Consider the following 19,645-nt stretch of genomic DNA (forward strand, 5'->3'; position numbering starts at 1 on the left):
GCCACTGTCGAGGGCAACCTCGGAGCAGCCTTGCCTGAAGCTCGGCAGCCACGCATGGGCAGGGGCAGAGCCGAGCGGCCACCTGGGGGCTCCCCGGTGATCTCCGTGTGGGACTTGGGTTTTGCACCACACCCATGTACAACACTTGGTGAGATGACATGTACAGCCACGCAACCTGACGACCCCCGCTCCCACCTTCACACTGGGCACACACAGCAAGAAGAGGGGCACTTACCAATAAAAAGGTGTTCCAGAGATCTAAAAATTTAAACCTTCCAGATAATACTAAATTCCAATATGCAACAGCCATTTCTAAATCTGGCAAAAAGAGAGAAAGAGCAGTTAATAAATCTCAATTTCTTTTTCCACTGCACAAAAAATGACCACATCTTAGCACATTGATATTCACTCACTTAATAAAATTCAGCAGTCTTACCCAAGAGTAATACGAGGGCTGATCCTTACATAAGTGTTCCTGAAATTGTATGTAATCTAATTTTATAACTCTTGGAAAATGTCTTAAAAAAATTGCATATTACTTTATTTGAACATGTAAATAATTATCACCGACTTACTCAGTTTCGACGACTCTCATTTTCATATATATTGGGCTTTTTTTAAACCTGAACTGAGGGGCCTGCCCTGTGGCATAGCGGTTAAGTTTTTGCACGCTCCGTTTCAGCAGCCCCAGGTTTGTGGGTTCAGATCTCGGGCACAGACTTATACCACTTGTCAGCCATGCTGAGCCGGCGACCCACATATAAAGTGGAGAAGGACTGGCACAGAAGTTAGCTCAGGGCTAATCTTCCTCAGCAAAAAAATAAGATAAAAAATAAACAAATAAACCTGAACCAACTTAGATACTATTAATGTATATCATTTATTTTTTAAAAATAGGCCAATGTGCTAAGCGATGAACTACAAGTTAAACAACTTGTTTAGAAAGGAAGGGATACAGCGCTTTCCAAACAGACCTGTCCTGCCACTCAAACAGAATCTGATTCGGAAGTAAGTCACAGAAGCACTACAAGGACTTGAATTTCTCAAGACATAGTCAAGACAAACAAGCACATTTAGAGAAAAGTACTTTCCCCGATGCAAGGATCTTTAAAAATCGAGACTGATGATTAATCAAAGTCCGTGTTCTCCCTGACTGGAAGGCAATGACCCTTTCACAGCTTCTACACAGACCCACACTGCAGTGCTCAGTCTTAACCGGCATCTTAACGGAATATGAACGTCAAGTTTAGGCTGTGTTAGGATATTATCCCAACCCAGAGACTTCTCGGCTCACCAAAGTTTAACACCTATTACTTTTTATATGCTTGATACAGCAAGTACCTAAAGAGGCAGAGAAGTTTACTTCTTAAAATTGACAACCGTTAATCATGTTGAATAGCACTCCCCACTTTTAGACAATTAAAAGAACAGTTATAATAATTTCCTAATTACACGTTTATGTACATATGCCAGATAAACTAATGCGAAAAGCAGATGAATACTTAAGATAACAGATTCTTTTAAATGCAAAATACCCAACTAAATACTTTTCAGAAGATTTTCATCTTAATCTTATTTGGTCCCACCTGGACAGAAGTTATGAACGTTAGAGCTCTCACCTGAGATTTCCGGGGTGGATCATGTTAAAATTGGATAAGCAAAGGAGATGCATGCGTAGCAACCAACTCGAGATAAAACGCCTACGTTCCCTAGGTGTTTAAGGTCATTACAGACTTTCTCATCTGAAATACCCTGCAGTCTTAATCGGAAAGAAACACATGGTCAGGAAGTTTGAAGGGACTCAGAGTACGGATGGGCTCATGGAACCTCACCCACGGGGCCCACGGTATACTGCTAAGAGGATTAGTCTTGTCCTGTTAAGTCTACATCCTGATCACTTAGGAAGAACGTTAACTGAAATCTATACTTAACTCATCTTAATGATGGAAAGTCTCACACTGAGAAATGGAGGTAAACCTGGCGAGGAAAGAAAAATAAAGTTCTAGAGGAGACTTAATCTAGTGACTTCTGGGTTAGTTTGCTCCTAGAAACCTTTCATATAAAGTTGTGTTTGTAAACCACACAACTAAAAGTGAATGTATGCACTTTCAACACTTAGTATTACCTACATAAAAATGTTTAATATTGTCCTCATGGACTTGACCATTTGCAGAATAACAACAATAAAACTCAAAATGACACAGCTTGAGAACTGAAATCAAGAACAGCAGCTACTCTGGTGGCTACAAAAAGCGTCTTTACAGCAGCTTTTTTCTTTCCAATACCCTCTGAAAAGTCTTATCTCCTGAGTAAGAAAATGTTTACAAGAAGGTATCACTATTTAAAATTTATGTTTGTGATGCTCCGTTTAGAATTAGATAATGAAGACGTCCCTTCTGTCAAAAAAGGATCTTCGGGCACTTACAAAAATTAGCTAATTATTATGAAACTTATTTCCTCAAAAATCAAGATTTCTCAAAGCCAACTGATTCCTGACTCCCGCCAGTATGAAACTAACTAAGCATCTTACAATAAAACAGAGTCAAATAGCTTTAATTATCTCTTTATTAGGCTGACCATCAGTTAAGTGCAGGTTATGGAATAATCCTACATAAAACAACACAGTACACATACACACACACACAGATACACAAACCTGCAGGAAATGCAGGATAAATCTCTCTGATTACGCTTTTCCACTGCTGTCTATGCTTTTTCTAGAACTACAGGAACACCTGTATCAACCTCTTTAATTTATACTTAGTCCTTCAGAAGACAGACCATGTAATATACTTTGGAAATCGTAAAATCAATTGTCTTGTTTGGGTTTGTAGTCACAAAGTTATTTGTCTTGTTTTATTTCTTTTTTTTAAAAAACCGTCTAAAATAGAGTGTAATATATTTGAAATGTTCAAATAATCTAATCGTTTTTCTGAAGAGGCTATTATTTTTTTAATACAATTTCGTAGTCTCTCAATTACTCTCACGAAGCAAAGAAACAAACAAAACCAATAACTGTTCTACTTTTCCAGCGAATGGTTCTGATAGACATTTTATTTAATCATCTATAGACAAAATAAATAAGAAGATAATTATTTTTTCTCAGTAAAGGAATTACAGGATAAACTACAAATTTCACCTTTTCTGCCGCCTGATGCTAAGGCAAATCCATTTAAAATAAAGGCTAAACATATTAGGCTCCGTATTGCAAAAACATTTCAAAACATTCCTCACCCTCATACTGAATTTCTTTGAAACAGTCATGGAGAAAGAAAATGAATTTTGAAACTTTAAATTGGGTAATTAATTACACTCTAACTTACACCCTCTTGGAAGTTACTATGGAATTAAAAATATATGTTGAATGTGAAAATGGAAGTGACGCTGTAGGATTTCCAGGGTGGAGCCTTAAGAGAGATGCAGCTCCCATCTCTCCTGCTTAGAGCACCCCAGCCTCCGCATCAGCAGCCCTTCCAGCCCGAGGCCACGCTGGAAGGAAGCTCAAGGGAGCGGCGAGGAGGAGCACGAAGGCATCAGACCCTCGCATGAGTCACCTAGTCCAGCGCCAACTGAAACCCCACAGACTGTCCGAGTTGACACCGTGTGGAACAGAAGAGCAGCCTGGCTGAGCCCGGCCTACACCCCTGACCCACGGGATCATGAGCTACTAACAAATGATCGTTGTTTGAAGCCACTAAGTTTGAGGCACTTTGCTATGTTGCAATTACTAACCAAAAGAGAGGGTCAGGCATGCCACCTGAGAATCTGCAACGCTGGTGATGGTGACGCGCTGCTGTGCAGACCTCACTTTGCAAGGAACTAAGGTAAGTCATAGCTGTAAAAAAGTCCCTGAATACTATTCCATTTCCGGCAGGTTAACTTGACATTATAAGATAAAGATTCCTAAAAACAACACCTACACATGAAAGTTAAATGAAACATTTTCATTTCAACATTAAGGAATTCCGCAGATTAAAAATAATCGATAAATACAAATAATTACTTCTAACAGAAACTTAATTATCCTAAAGATATTTACAGAATGAAACAGTCAGAAAGACTATTATATTATCATTCACTGACACCTCACGGTGCCCTTTTCTGGTAACCATTTAACAACAATAAAGAATAACTCTTGTTATTTTAAAATTTGGATCAGATTAATTATCACTTTGAAAAATGAAGCTAAACAAGGCTCTAAGAATTAAACTGCTCAAAAGTAAAGCATTAGCTAAATCTTCCTGTTGAAGTACAATAATTACACTCAGACCTCAATCAGCCAAATTTAGAAAGGCGTGGAAAGCGGTATTTCTTGTTCAGGTGAGTATTACTTGGGGGAAACCAGGAAATGGAGAGAAGTTAAAAAAGAGAAGCCAGCATAAGAAGAAATAACATCCACGGCAGAAAGAACCACCCGCCAGGAACATGGCACTCGTCCTTGCCAAGTGGGCAAGTCCGCTTCAGGCACCCCGAGAACGTCGAGTGAGCCCACCCAAGTCTTCAGTACTGTGATTCTGGTGTCTATCTGCTGGTTAGTTTCTAGAAGAGACTGGTAACGTTTTCTTGAGACCACAATGACAGTTATGGGTAATCAAGGTTTGCTGGTGTTTATTTTTGTCGTATCACTGTGAACTCATGACTCTAAACACGTGGAGGTTTCCATCGATAGCAGCTCTGACCCTTTCTGAGGCTCAGGTTGTCCTGTCTGTGGCCAGGGGTCCCTTTTGGTTGGTGCCTTTTCCTGTCCACATAGGATTGAGTGGCTCCAGCCTTGATACAAACAGATGAGGCAACACCACACGAGGCAATCATTGTCTTTTTTCGTCAATGTTTGTTGCTTTGAAAAACTCAGGGGAAGTCATTTGTGCTGAAATAGACTGTGAATATTTTAGGAGTTTTAAACTTGTAATATATTCTGCTCATACAATATACAAACATAGTATTAAACAAGTAAATTGAGATCGAATAGGATAAAATGGAAGATGTAGGTAGAATGGGAAATACCTCGGCCCAGAGAGTGGTTAAAAGAGGGTCCTGGAGGGTCCCGAGAAAGTGAACATGAGTGGGAGAACAGGCTAGAGAAGCACAGAGAAAGCCCTAGAAAGCAGGCAGTGCTGGGGCAGCCAGAGGGACTGGGAGGGGATGGACGGGGCCAAGACAGATCTGATCCTACTCTGGTCGTCTGCCCTTTCCCTGCAGGCCTGTGACAGTGGGACCTCGAGTGGGACACACACCGCTGCCCTCCTGCACCTGCAGACTCCCAGCGCCCCATATCCTGGCTCCCCTGGGCTCTCAGCCCATGTCAGGCCGCCCACCCGGGAGGTGTGAACACACGGGACAGGTGAGGGTGGGCTCTGAACCCCACTGTCATGGCCTGTGTTCACGCCTCAGCCTCAGTTTCCCTGTCTGTAGAATGGGGGTAGGCCACACGTGGATCACATGAAAGCAGCTGGTGGCCACACCATGGTTCTGGGTAAACACTAGTTCCACCTTTCTTTCCAGAAGCACGGTGAGACAAAGCAGCCCCACAAACAGAAGCCACACTGACCGTCAAGGCCAGTCTTGCGTCTGGACATCTGATGGCAGAGAAGACCGGCGGAGGCAGCAACGCTGGGGTGGACGCTGGCATTCTGCTCACCGCTGAGTAGCACTGCAAGAGTTATTTCTTTTTAAAGTATGCCCACTATTCAAATTTTCCCAGGAACACAACACCGTGAGTCCAACTCTGCCCTCCACACTAACACAGCTGGAATCATCTGAAATTCTAATCTAACCAGGTCCTGCTGCCAGGGTCTCAGAGTCCCGTCTCCCTGCAGTCCCTCTGGAAGTGCCCTGCAGTCCCTCTGGAAGTGCCCTGCAGCTCTTCTCCGGCGACGAGAGGCCCCAGTGGAAATCACGGGCCTGAGAGGCCACGCGGAGCCCAGGGGCAGACGAGGTCTCACGCCCCCAGGGGCTCCCTGCTCTCCCTTCTCCAGCCAGTTTACCAGGAGTTGGTCCTGCGAAGGGGTGAGACAGACAAAACCCAGCGGGCCTGACGTCGGCTGGTTCTTCTCGATGCCCACGCTCAGCGTCGACAGCCGTGGACCCTCCTTTTTTCAGGCTGGACTCTGTTACGAGACCAGATCCTTCACCAGCATCAGGCCACACGGGGAAGCAAGCATTTTCCTCACAAACAAATGTGTCAGAACCATCTCTCCCTTCGGGGCCCCTCAAACGCTTCACATGATCTCAGCTCTCTGACTCACGACAAGGTGGGACGTGCAAAGCCCTCTGGTGTGGGGACTCCGCTGCTGCGCCTTCACACAGCGGGCAGGCCTCTCTGCTTGCCCGCTTCCTTGAGTGGGAAAACACACCCATGTTTCCTGAGCAGCTCACCCACCTCCACCTCGAGGAGCTTTAAGCAGATCTGTTCAAGAAAGTTCCTGAAGGGGACCCTCCTGGCGGAGGCCTGACAGCTCCTGAGGCGGCAGCTGCACGATCTGTGAGGCGGCAGGGGGAGAAACTCATCCATGGCGGACCAGCCTAGAGAGAGGGAATCTGAAAACAGACTCGTCACAGTGTGCTGCGCCAGCACTCGAACAATGGAGAGAAACACAAAGACGAAAACCACTGCCACGGGCAGAGGAAACAGTGCTTAAGAAAAGACAGCTGCCCACATCCTTGACCTGAGACAGAAGAGCCTGCACCGCATCCCGGATCCCAGAAGGGAGAGCCCGAGCCCCCATCCCTGATCCCAGACGGGAGAGCTTGCGCCTGTGTCCCTGATCCAAGATGGGAGAGCCTGCCCCCGTGTCCCTGATCCCAGAGGAGAGAGCCTGCGCCCGTGTCCCTGGTCCCAGAGGGGAGAACCCGAGCCCCCATCCCTGATCCCAGAGGGGAGAGCTCGCGCCTATGTCCCTGATCCAAGATGGGAGAGTCTGCCCCCACGTCCCTGATCCCAGAGGAGAGAGCCTGAGCCCGTGTCCCTGATCCCAGAGGGGAGAGCCCGCCCCCGCGTCCCTGATCCCAGAGGAGAGAGCCCGCGCCCACGTGCCGGATCCCAGAGGGGAGAGCCTGCCCCCGCGTCCCGGATCCCAGAGTGGAGAGCCCGTGCCCGCATCCCCGATCCCAGACGGGAGAGCTCACCCCCGCGTCCCGGATCCCAGAGGGGAGAGCCTGCGCCCGCGCCCGTGTCCCTGATCCCAGAGGAGAGAGCCTGCACCCTCGCCCGTGTCCCTGATCCCAGAAGGGAGAGCCTGCACCTGTGTCCCTGGTCCCAGAGGGGAGAGCCCGCGCCCGAGCCCGTGTCCCTGATCCCAGAGGGGAGAGCCCGCCCCCACGTCGCCGATCCCACAGGGGAGAGCCCGAGCCCGCGTCCCTATCTGAGATGGGAGAGCCCGGGCCCGCGTCCCTATCTGAGACGGGAGAGCCCGGGCCCGCGTCCCTATCTGAGACGGGAGAGCCCGGGCCCGCGTCCCTATCTGAGACGGGAGAGCCTGTGGCCTCAATCTGCAGCTGCATGGATCTGTCGACAGGACAAGGAGAGGACAGTGTTGGAGGGACAGGAGGGACAAGAGTGTCTACTGCACACACACCTGCAAACACGCACGAGTGAGGATCTGAAAGCACATGTGCGAAGTAGATTTTTCTAAGTGCAGATTTTCACCCCTTTTGTGCTTCCTACCTAATTCTGGTCATTTATAACATTGCTTTTATTTTCAAGAACGCTTCTTCAAAACATACTTTCTAATAGACCATGTAATTCCCCCCTCCAAACCTGTGAGAGATTTTTACTGAACTAAACATAGGTCTGTTACATTAGGCAACAAAATGTAGGTCAACATAGATTGATTTTTAGAAAGAGTAAGAGAGAAATAAACTGTGTAGTACTTAACGGTCAAAACAAACGAAAATAAGCAGAATAAAACCCTCAAATGAACCAAAAACTCAAAGTGAAAATTGAAGTTAAAAAATTTTCCAAATGTTCCATCTATAGTGATACACAAGTTACATGAAGCAAAATCATACAACTCTGAAAGAAGTCCTAATATGTAACCCGATGCACATCAGAACTGGTTTCAAGTGAGGTGACTTCAAATCTCCAAGACTGGGACAGGACTGATGTTGCCTGGCCAATCTCAACAATACTACCAGCCGGATCGCGTACTGGCCGGGACACACGCTCTGATGTCGGCATCAACTGCTGACTTCTCTAACCCATGTCAATTGGATATGAATACAAGAGAACATAGGGCACTTGCAAATTAGTTTACATTTTCAAGTTTAAATGTTTTAACCTAAAGTTGCGCGTGACTGCTGGTCGAGGAGCCAAGTGCATGGTGCTGCACAGCAGTCCATCTGCATGTGAAGCAAACCAGTGGGGGGAACAAGAAAGCAAGAGGGAGACGAACAGAGCAGGCGCCGGGAACCCCGCTGATCGTGTCCACCGCAGCCTCACTGAGCTGGGGCACCTCACACACGTGGACTCCCCACTCACCTAGACCTTTCTGCCCGGGGTTCCTGGCAAAGGAAAAGGTGAACTGATACAAGTCCTTGAACTTCACTGTGTCCTTAAGCTCTTGCTCCAGCTTTGGCAGAAGGGCTCTCAGCTTCTCCGTGCTGTCACACCTGTGATGGGAGACAGGGTTCCGTTACGGTGGCAGACGTGCCCTCCCAGTACCAGGCAGCTCCCAGTTCCCCTGCAATTTGGTGCAGCCTGAGGCCTGAGTCTAAGAGGGCGTAGGCGGAGTTCTTGTGGGCCCCTTTCTCTGGCTAAGAGGACTCAAAATGCTTTAGAAGTGATGTGATGATGGCTGCACAGCTCTGTGAATGCGCCAAAACCACCGACTTGGAGACTTTAAATGGGTAAATTGTACTGTATGTGACCTATATCTCAACCAAACTCTCATTAAAAGAAAAAAACCAAAGGACAAAATTGCCTGCCCTCCTCTGTGTGAGCTGGAATACGGACATAGTTGAACTTTGCAGCTCTGACCAGGCAGAGGCCAATGCCCCGAGACGCCGAGTGACAAGATGGAAAGACCCCATTTCTTCCGGGACCTCGAAGAACCCAGCCGCTCTGCCAGCCCTGTGCTGTCCCACGGGGGAAGTACACCTGCCACACTGAAGCGACTGCAGCTGGGGGTCTCCTCAGCACAGCAGGCTAGATTAAAACATCCAAGGATAATAAAACAACTCCACTGCTTTAAAATTGGATTTTCTTCCTAAAAGTCCACAACCTTTAAGAGTATTAAAAAGCTTTTAAAGCAGCAATCTAGAATAGCAAAGCATAAAGCTTGTCTTTTTTATTTTGACTGAAGCAAGGAAGAGAATAAAAGTAACACACACTGATCCTCGCCCCCAGGTTGAGCAGGGCTGAGGAAAGACAGGGGGGAAGCCTGGAGCGGCCAGCACTGCCAGGCCAGCATGTCCACGCACATGCAGGCCCGTTGTGTGCACACGAGCACAGCCCCTCATCAAGGACGGGCGGGCAGCAGTGCCTCTGGCCCACACACCCCCTTTCCTTCTTGCTCTGCTTTAGTGACCCCGACGAGCACTCCTACACAGTGTAAGTTAGATTTCCCTGTTTTTGGACTTTATAAATGGGAACAAACAGTGTGCATTATTTTGTGTCTGGCCTTCTGTGCCAACATTCTGTCTTTGAGGTTCATTGAGGCTGACATGTGTAGCTCTGGCTGGTTCATTTTCATTGCCCTATAGAATTCCATTCCATTCATGTTTTATAATTTATATATTCTACTGAAGATACATACTTTGGCTGTTTCTAGTTTTCTGGTTACAAAGAATGTCGTTAAAAGCACCTCTGTACGTGTATGTTGGCACCCACGTGAATGCGCTGTTAGGCACGCACTCCAGAGTGGAATGGTTGGGTCACAGGGTCCGTGCACCTGCAGGTTCCTCAGTAATGTCCAACAGTTTTGCAAAGTGGCTGGCCCACTGCACACGCCCAGCAGTGGCAACGAGAGCTCCTGCCACCCCATTTCCACTACATGTGCGACTGTGTCTTATTTTAGCCATTCTGAGCGAGTCCTCAGGGGACATTCCTTTGTCGTCGTAACTGGCACTTCCCCAGTGAGTGAGACGGAGCACCTTCTTGTGCTTTCACTGGCCATCTGGAAATCCTCTCTTGTGGAGTGCTTGTTCCATCTCTCGCCCATTTTCAATTAGGTTATCTTTTTCTTACTGTTTTGTAGGAGTTCCTCCTATACTAGGGATACAAGCCTTTGTCAGTCAAACACTTTAAAGGGCTCTCCCCCAGACTGTGCACTGTGCTCTCCCTCCCTTGATGGTGTTTCCTGATGATCAGTATAGACATTCATCAGTCTTTCTCTTTACAGGGTTTTTAGGGGACTTTTTTTTTTTTTAATTTAATTAATTAATTTATTTATTTCCCCCAAAGCCCCAGTAGATAGTTGTATGTCACAGCTGCACATCCTTCTAGTTACTGTATGTGGGACGCGGCCTCAGCATGGCTGGAGAAGCGGTGCGTTGGTGCGCACCTGGGATCTGAACCCGGGCTGCCAGCAGCGGAGCGCATGCACTTAACCGCTAAGCCACAGGGCCGGCCCTGGGGACGTTTTAAAACTTTCCCTACCACACGGCCACTTTCTCCTACATTATCTTCCAGAGGCTTCTGGCTTTAGCCTTTCACATTGAGATCTACAATACACTTGGAACTGATGTTTATGCAGTGTGAGGTAGGGAGCAAGATGATTTTTTTTTTTTCCATATGACCAGCCAATTCTCCCCAGACCCCTTATTGAAAAGATGTCCTTTCTCCACTTCTCTGAAGTGCTACCTTTGCCATAAGTCAAACGTACCTGTACACATGGGTTTGTTTCTGGGCCCATCATTCTGTTCCACTGGTCTAAGTATCTATTCTGGCACTCAATACCATGTGGTCTTAATTACTGCAGCCTGAAAAGTCCTGATTATCTCGTTGAGCAAATCTTCCCACCTTGTTCCTTTTCTTTACGAATTGTTCGTTATTCTTGACTGTGCATTTTCATATAAATTTTAACTCTGCTTGTCAAATTACACATACATAAGTCTACTACTTACTGGGGTTTTGACTGAGATCACAGTAAATGTATAGATAAATTTAGGGATAAAACACTTGAGTGTTCCAAACTATGAATGAAGTACATTTCTCCATTTGTTCAGGTTTCCTGTCTCTGAGTAGGTTACTGTCTCTATGAAGGTAGCACACATCTTTAAGTAGACTTATCTCAGGTGTCGTGTATTTTTGATGCCACTGAAAACGACATATATTTTTATAATTCACTGCTTTGTTGCATTGTTGCATTCAGTGTTCTGAAATCTGACCAATGTCTGTTTGCTGACCTCGGGTCCTGCAGTCTGGCTAAACCAATTTCTTGATTCTAATATTTTACCTGTAGATTGGACTAGCTAAGACCCCCTGCTCAATGTTGAATAAAGGCAGGCATTTAGGTTCCAGTAAGCACACTGTGTGCTGTACGATTTGGGGGGGAGGGGGTCAGATTAAGGCCTGCCCCTTCTATCTTAGTTTGCTATGAGTTACCTCTTTTTTAAAAAATCATGAATAGGGCCGGCCCCATGGCTTAGCAGTTAAGTGCGTGCGCTCCACTGCTGGCGGCCCGGGTTCAGATCCCAGGTGCGCACCGACGCACCGCTTCTCCGGCCATGCTGAGGCTGCGTCCCACATACAGCAACTAGAAGGATGTGCAGCTATGACATACAACTATCTACTGGGGCTTTGGAGGAAAAAATAAATAAATAAAATAAAAAAAAAATCATGAATAGAACTGAATTTTATCAAACCCATTTTATGCACTGAGATAATCTCCCCTGGCCCCTCTTCTGCTGTTACTGATAAATTACATCAATTGACTTTGTAATATTAAACAAATTTTGCATTCCTGGACTATAACAAATTTTGTCATGATAAACCATCACGGTTTTTTGGTTGATTTGCTTTCAGGGCTGGATTTAGTTTGCTAATAATTTGCTTAGGATTTTTGCCTCTTACGTTCATCTTATGCATCTTTTGCTTCTGATGACTGAGAGTGGCCTCTAATTCTCTATTCTCAAAACGTCCTTTCTAGGTTTTGTTAGCCAGGCTGTGCTGGCCTCAAAACAAATTGGGGAGTATCTCTTCCTCTCTTCTCTGGAGAAGGTTGTGTACAATTGGTGTTATTCTCTTCATTAAATGCTTGGTAGGATATACTATGAACCAATCCCGGCCAAGAGTTTTCCCTTTGAAAAGATTTTTAAATTACAAGTTCAAATTCTTTAAGAGTTAAAGAACTATTTCTTCACGTGTAAGTTGTATTTTTAAAAGAATTTCCCTATTTCACCTAAGTCTTCAAATTTACTAGCATAAAGTGTTCATAACACACTCTTATCCTGAATGTCTGTAGGAGCTACAGTGATATCCTTCTCTTTTTTACTGGTTGTTATTTATTACTTTTATAAGTCTTTTCAAATAATAAGTTCCTGGCTTTATGGATCCTTTCTACTGACAACTACTTTTCTATTTCATTAAATTATTGCCTGTTTAAAAAAATTAATTTCTTCTTCTACATTCTTTGAGTTTAATTTCCAGCTTCTAGAGATGGATGCTTTCCTTACTGATTTTCAACTTTTCCTTCTTTCTAAAATTTGCACTTAAAAAGCTGAATTCTGTAATTTTTTTTTTTTTGTCAGAAAGATTAGCCCTGAGCTAACATCCGTTGCTAATCCTCCTCTTTTTGCTGAGGAAGATTGGCCTTGAGCTAACATCTGTTCCCATCTTCCTCTACTTTATACGGGACACTGCCACAGCATGGCTTGACAAGCTGTGCGTCGGTCCACACCCGGGATCCGAACCTGCAAACCCCGGGCCGCGGAAGTGGAAAGCGCGAACTTAACCGCTACACCACTTGGCCGGTGGAAAGCGCGAACTTAACCGCTACACCACTTGGCCGGGGGCGTTAAGTTTTCATATGTAGTGTTTTCTTCATCACTCAAAATACTTTCTAATTTCCCTTGTAACTTCTTTCTCAACCCAAGGGTTTTTCAGAGGTATACAATATCCACACATATTTCAACCTATCTAGTTATCTTTTTGTTCGTTCTATCTATCTTATGTTCCTAGCTTAACTGTATTGTGGTCAGAAAACATACCCTATATTATTTCAATCCTTTGAAATTGTTGCAACTTACTTTATGCCCAGTTTATGGTCAATAGTTATAAATGTCCTATGTGTCTTTTTGAAAAGAATATGTATTCTTCAACATTGAAGGCAATGCTCTAAATATGCCCATTAGGCCATTTGTTGTGTTGTCCAAATCTTCTATTTCCTTACTGATTTTTCATCTGCTCATTTTATCAGCTGGTAAGAGGTCCGTGAGAATTCTCCACTTTGATCGTAGATTTGTATCTTTCTCTTTGTAGTGTTTCTTTTTGCTTTAAATAAACTATTGCCTTCCTGGTGAAATAAACCTCTTATCACTACGAAATATCCTTCATTATCTTTATACTTGCTTTTGCCTTAAAGCTTATTTTAATATTAACATAGCCATACCAGCTTTTTTTTGGTTAATGTTTACGTAATACATCGACTTCTGTCCTTCAAATTGTTCTGTGCCCTTATGTTTTAGTGGTATCTATTGTAAACAGTATACATGATAGCTGAGTTGATTTTTTAAAATCCATCTAACATTTAGTTTGCTTACATTTAATATAATTACATAAATGCTTGGCATATTTGGGTTTAAATCCTCGATTTTATCACTTGCTTGCTATCTGTCCTGCTAATTTTCCTTGTGTTGTTTTTTTCTTGCATTCTTTTGAACTGAATTTATTATTTTATTCTCCGCTCTAGTATTGAGAAATTATATATAAATTATGTGTTCTCCTACTATTTTTATAGTGATGATAAGGTATACAGAGAGAGAGCAAATATTTTCTCCCACTGTTTTTTGCCATTTTAACAGTACAGAAGTTTTTAACTTTGATGAAGTCCAATTTACCAATTTTTTCCTTTATGCTTAGTGTTTTTGTCTTCTCTAAAGTGTTGCTTAACCCAAGGTCACAAAGATATTCTCCTAGGTTTTGTCTAAAACTTTATAGTTTTAAATTTCTGGTACAGGTCTATAATGTAGCCCAAATTAATTTTTATGTATGGTATGAAATAAGGATTGAGGTTAAATTTTTTCATGTTTACCCAGTTGTTTTAGCATCATTTGTTGAAAAGACTCTTCTTTCCTCCACTTTAATAATAAAAATTGAATAACAATCTTGAAATAGATGAACAAAGTAGGAAGACTTTACTACTGCATTTCAAGATTTACTCTCAGGCTACAATAATCAAGACTATGTGGTGTTGGATTAAGAATAGATAAAAAGACCCCTGGAATATAAGAGAGAATCTAGAAACAGATCCACACATACAGTCAACTTCTCTGTTTCTACAAAGATGTCAAAGTATTTTATAAATTTGCTCAGTTTCCTTAAGAATCCTCATACCCCAATGAAAGGAGGTAGGATTAACGGTTAAAGGCGGGGACTCTAACCACAGTCAAGAGATAAAAGCCTGGAAAAAGCGTCAAAAAAAAATAATAGAGCAGATGCAAAAGCCAAAGTATTTTTTAAAGCTGAGTGCTATTTAGACTAGAAGCAAACAGTTCTGTACAGTCCTACAAGCACTGAAGTTATCTCTATAACATAGTTTACCAACACATTAATAATACTTTAGCATGTGGCACTTTAATATTTACAAAATACTTTTACTTTTAACTGCCCTGTGAGATGTGGAGAGCAGTACCATTAACATCATTCACTTGTAACCTAAAATTACATTCTGTATAGAGTCATGTATCACCTAATGATGGGGACACGTTCTGAGAAACGCATCGTTAGGCAATGTTGTCATTGTGTGAACATCACAGAGTGTACTTACACAAACCTAGATGGTACAGCCTACTACACATCTAGGCTCTATGGTCCTAATCTTATGGGACCACCGTCCTACATGTGGTCCATCACTGACCGAAATGTCTTTATTTGGTGCATGACTGTAGTCCATACAAGATGGCACGATATTATCTAACACATTTTGGCAAGATTCACTCTCAAATCTTTAAAATATGTTTTTTAAAGTTATGACACTTAATAGGATAATAGACAGGAATTTTAAAAATTTACTTGTACAACCTATTCCTAGACAATGCCTAAGAAATGCCAGTAAGTGTTTCTATATGAAGCACTTATTTCCAAAATCTCTATTTTGGGGAGATTTTAACAGATGGGATAATGTATAGTACAATGCCAACTGAATGCTTTGTTAATAGGTGTTTTCCACCCTGAAAGCACTGGTAATTTCATCTAGGCTTTCCTAGGTGCAAAGAACATGAAGAAACATGCTGTTATACCATTGTCATAATGATATCTTTTGTTTGGTTGGTTTTATACAACCACCAGGAATATGAGAAGACAGTATTAGACATAAAGAAATTCTTGTAGAGTTCATCATCTAAACAGACAAGGCCGACAAATATAACAGATTCATCAGTTTAGTGGAAACAACAAATGCTCTCTTTTTTTCCCCGGGATGCTGTAAGCACATGCCTTAAGAACACGTTCGCCTTAGGCTTTCAAGCTCCTTCAGCAGCTAAACATAAGCTCGTTTAAGTTGTCAACACTGAAATGCCAGCATATCAGCAAGTCAAGCACACTGGCTTTTACATCACCTCATGAAACAGTTTAATAACTCACTGACCAAAAGACATTGTGTTGTGCACTTTTCATCTGCTTCTCTGACTCATCTGACCAAGCAAGAAACATCCTAAGTTATTAACAAAGCTTTTGTCCCAGCCCGGTAAGTAGAACAGAGAAGAGTTACAAGGAAAAAAAAAAAAAGTTTATTAGTGTTTAATAGAGCAACACAATAAATTATACATTTAGTAAAGAGTATTATGAAATAAATGGCTGAAAACAAACAAAAACACCCTGATATTTACTGTCAATTCAAAACTGGAAGGGAAAAAATTACAAAGAAGAAAATAAGTTACAAAAGGGATTAATCTGAATAAAAACATTAAATAAAACTTAAACTGGAATTTATAAGGAAACCAAAGGCTTAATGGTGCAGATGCATAAGAAATTCGTAAGATACACAAAGAAAATGAATTGACATGAAACCAATTTTACAGGGTGCTGAAAAATAATTAATGTTGAAAGTATCTTCCAATCTGAAAAAATTTAAATTGAGACCAATTTACTTACCCAAGCTCTGTCATGCCATCTACAAATTCCTTTTTGCTAAATTCACATTGAGTCGCTGCCCTGAATTTCCATGCTATAACCAAAACGCTGATACTGGCAGGATCGAGGCTTAAATCATCACAAAACTGTTGAATCCCATCAATTCCAATTTTATTTTCATCTTGTGGGTCTACAGTTAAAATTAAGGGAAAAAGAAGTTACATTATTTTTAAACATCTTACTGAAATGGTTAGGTAGAATCATACCTCTACTACATAGTTCCAGCAAGCATGTTTCAAATACATCCATCAGTGGACTGCAATGTTCTACGACATATGAAAGAAACAGCAACAAATAATAATTGATCCAAAACATACTCCCATTGTAAAAATCTAGGTTTCTGGGTTTTAGGGGGGGAAAAAATCATTGAAACTTCTTTGAGAAGACTTCATCATTAAGAAAAACTTTCATTTCCCTAAATTAAATAAAAATTCAAGTTTATAGAATTTTAGTTTGCCCAAATGTAAACTGCTACAAAAAATACTGCATTGGAAGAGTTAACAACATTTTAAGTTTTTATCACAACCCTGCTGAAGCAAAAGAAAGACTGAGTTTTTCTTTTAAAAGTAATTTCATTTGCTATAGTTCTAATGCTATTGTACAATGTTTATTTTTCAAAATCATTTAGTTTATGCATCTACTTTTAACAGCTTAGAAATTCAGGCTTCCCCGTCCCCCCATTTCTGGTTTAGAAATAAAATTAAGGAACTTGGCATTCTCTATCAGAAAATCAAACAGTAAAATCTATTAAAAGGATCCCAGCAAGACCTCACCAAACTAGGTGTAGTAATTTCAGACAGATTGTGTGTATCCTAAGATAGTATCATAACGTATGTGTTCACTCTCTCGGTTTAGAAGGTGCAAATAGAAAACTTGTAGCTCCTCTGCTCAAATAAAGATAAATGTGATAAACTTTTTTTCCATCAAATAAAATTTAACTTTGGTCATTTAAGTACTATATACTACATTTTTATACATATGTTGTTACCAAAGAAAAACTGATGACATAAATTAAATGAATGAAACCACAAACATCCTTCTACTTCTGTTCTCCTGTATTAGAACAATGGAAGCCGTGGGCCTATGGGACAAGGGTTCTGTAAAACATTCCCACCGTTCTCATTCAGTTCTGGGCTCCTAACATGACAGATCTTCAGGATAGTAGAAACGTTGGTCTATAATGCTCTCACCTAACAAGCCATCTCAGTAAATTTCATCTACAATAATATTGGCTATTTTAAAGTAATTTTGGAAGTACTCTGATTTGTATACATTAATGTAATAACCAACACTATATTTGTCAATAGTCTTTGAACTATATATTTATTTTTAGAGCCCAAAATGATTGTACCTTCTATCTACTTTAAATGACTAGAATTGCATGAATAAAATTAAATGATGAAAGGATGAAGTTTAAACTAAAGAATAAAGACAACTTCTCCTTATATAAACACGTTTTTTTCAAAGGTAGCTGCATATATTTGAATAACTTTAAAAATCTGCATAGCATATGACTTACAAAATTAGCTCAACAATTGACTTAGCCAAAAAAATTTAAAGCATATGAAAGCTTAAACACGATATTTATTTTTTGAGAACTGTAACAAGTACCAATCTGGCGTTGTTTTAACCACAGAATATGTTTCTGAATCATAATATTTTTAAAAAAAAGAATGCAATTTTCAATCCATTTTTCAGATCTAAATAGATTAAAACATATACACAGTATTTTCAAAAGTAAAAAATGAAAATAAAGAATTTAAAGCCAAAGGAGCGATTTCGTTTGGGTTAATATTTGTTTAAATAAGGGGTTTTGGTTTTTAGCGTTTTTTTGGTAAGTTTTGGAAATATCAGATTAACCTTAGAAACTGCTAGAAAGAAAAAATAAGCCAACTCTTGAGTCGTTGCTGCTTCTCGAGTTACAGCACAGATGTGACATTCGATATGAGATTGTAAAGCCTGCTGAGTGATGTGACCTGAACTTGCTCGTCAAACAGACGTGTCTTTGCAGCGTGACTGTACTTTGACAGGGAGAGCTACACCTAAGTGCTGATTTCAATAAAAATAACAACTGTCCCCAGTGCACAGCACAGGGTCCCTTCGCTAAGAGCTCTTCCCACCCCTGAAGTTGTCTCAGTGCCACAACACTCCACACGGTGTTAAGAGAAGGACAGCTTTTACCCTCATGTCACAATTGTTTTCATGATTTGGTAGTGTTCTTAAACAACCTTCTTGCCACAAATACTCCAGCCTAAACGGAAGTGCTTGGGAAAAGCGCTGTGTTAGCAGCTGTAGCCACCTGGCCAGGACAGTGACTTCCCTGCACTGGTCGTCCACACATCAGCCTCTGCCCTGAACAAGTGGGTGATGGCTCACGGCCAACCAATCTTTAGACTCCTCTCTTCTCATCCCACCCCTAATCCACATCAATTAACAGTCGAAGGTCCATTTGAACTGACTGGATTCTGCAGCTGAACACCAGGAAGAGACAGAACAGCGTCTTGGAGGTCTTCTGAACACGGCATCAGAAATTCAAGAAACATCCCTCATTCCATCCCCAGAGATGGATGCGAGCTGTCTCCTGTCTGCCCTGCGGCCACGCCGCCCCTTACCTTTGTACCTGTTATACAGCTGCTCCAGCTTCTTCCTGTCCACGGCGTTTCTCATGGAGTCCTTGTGGAACGAGTCTGGGTTCTGGAAGAAGGTGTCTGTGGCCACGTCTAGTTTCCACTCATTCTGCGTTAAGCAGCAGATGGCAGTGCTCTCGCCAGCCTGAGTAAACGCCATAAACTGGCGGACCTTGTCCTTCTGAGACGATGTAAGCTTATGCTTTGGGATGCAAAAGCAGGAGAGCCAGTGAAGCCAATCCAGAGGTCTGTTTCAGCATTCTGTCACTAACGCCTATCATTTAACTGGACTTAGTTTTTTCTTGTTGGGTGACTCCACTTCACTTCAGAATTACAGGAAGACAAAGCCTTGCTCCTCATCAGTTAAACAGACTGCACAGTCTTCTGAAAATTGAAACGACAGCACCTATATAGTAACAAATGTGCAAAGTCTACTCTTCAAAAAATCATGAGAATCAATGTTTCACAGAAAATACATTTTGATCTCTACCCAGGTCACTGCACATGAAGTGCCACATTGCGTTTTTTCTAAGTCTCAGTAGGATCCCTCTGTCACACCCACGGCCTCTGGTGAAAGTGGCGGTATTACCCAAGGCCGGCCCATGTCACTGGGCCACCTGTAGGGTCCTCTTTGGTTCAAGTAACTGCAGGCTCTAATGGACAGGAGGAGGGCTTCACAGTGTGGAAACATCATTGTTTTAAGTTCTTCCCAGTTTAAAATCAACAGAAC

The 19,645-nt window shown here is 42.2% G+C and overlaps 1 protein-coding gene across 6 annotated transcripts in view; it reads right to left on the reverse strand.

The window, feature by feature from the left end:
• DCUN1D2 (defective in cullin neddylation 1 domain containing 2) overlaps positions 1-19,645 on the reverse strand; it is a 30,698-nt gene that overhangs the window by 5,391 nt on the left and 5,662 nt on the right. For 3 of the 6 annotated variants that reach the window (XM_058548543.1, XM_058548542.1, XM_058548541.1), the window contains exons 2-5: positions 18,901-19,299; positions 16,250-16,418; positions 8,477-8,607; positions 236-318 (exon numbers count right to left, since the gene is read on the reverse strand). In XM_058548543.1, the coding sequence (XP_058404526.1) occupies positions 236-318; positions 8,477-8,607; positions 16,250-16,418; positions 18,901-19,075 (558 nt within the window). In that variant the 5' untranslated portion in view covers positions 19,076-19,299. Of the gene's footprint in view, positions 1-235; positions 319-8,476; positions 8,608-16,249; positions 16,419-18,900; positions 19,322-19,645 lie in introns of all 6 variants that reach the window. The other 3 variants (XM_058548539.1, XM_058548544.1, XM_058548540.1) reach the window with 2 other exon arrangements.

The sequence above is a fragment of the Diceros bicornis genome, chromosome 9 (genome assembly GCF_020826845.1).
Source record: "Diceros bicornis minor isolate mBicDic1 chromosome 9, mDicBic1.mat.cur, whole genome shotgun sequence".
NCBI lineage: Eukaryota > Metazoa > Chordata > Mammalia > Perissodactyla > Rhinocerotidae > Diceros > Diceros bicornis.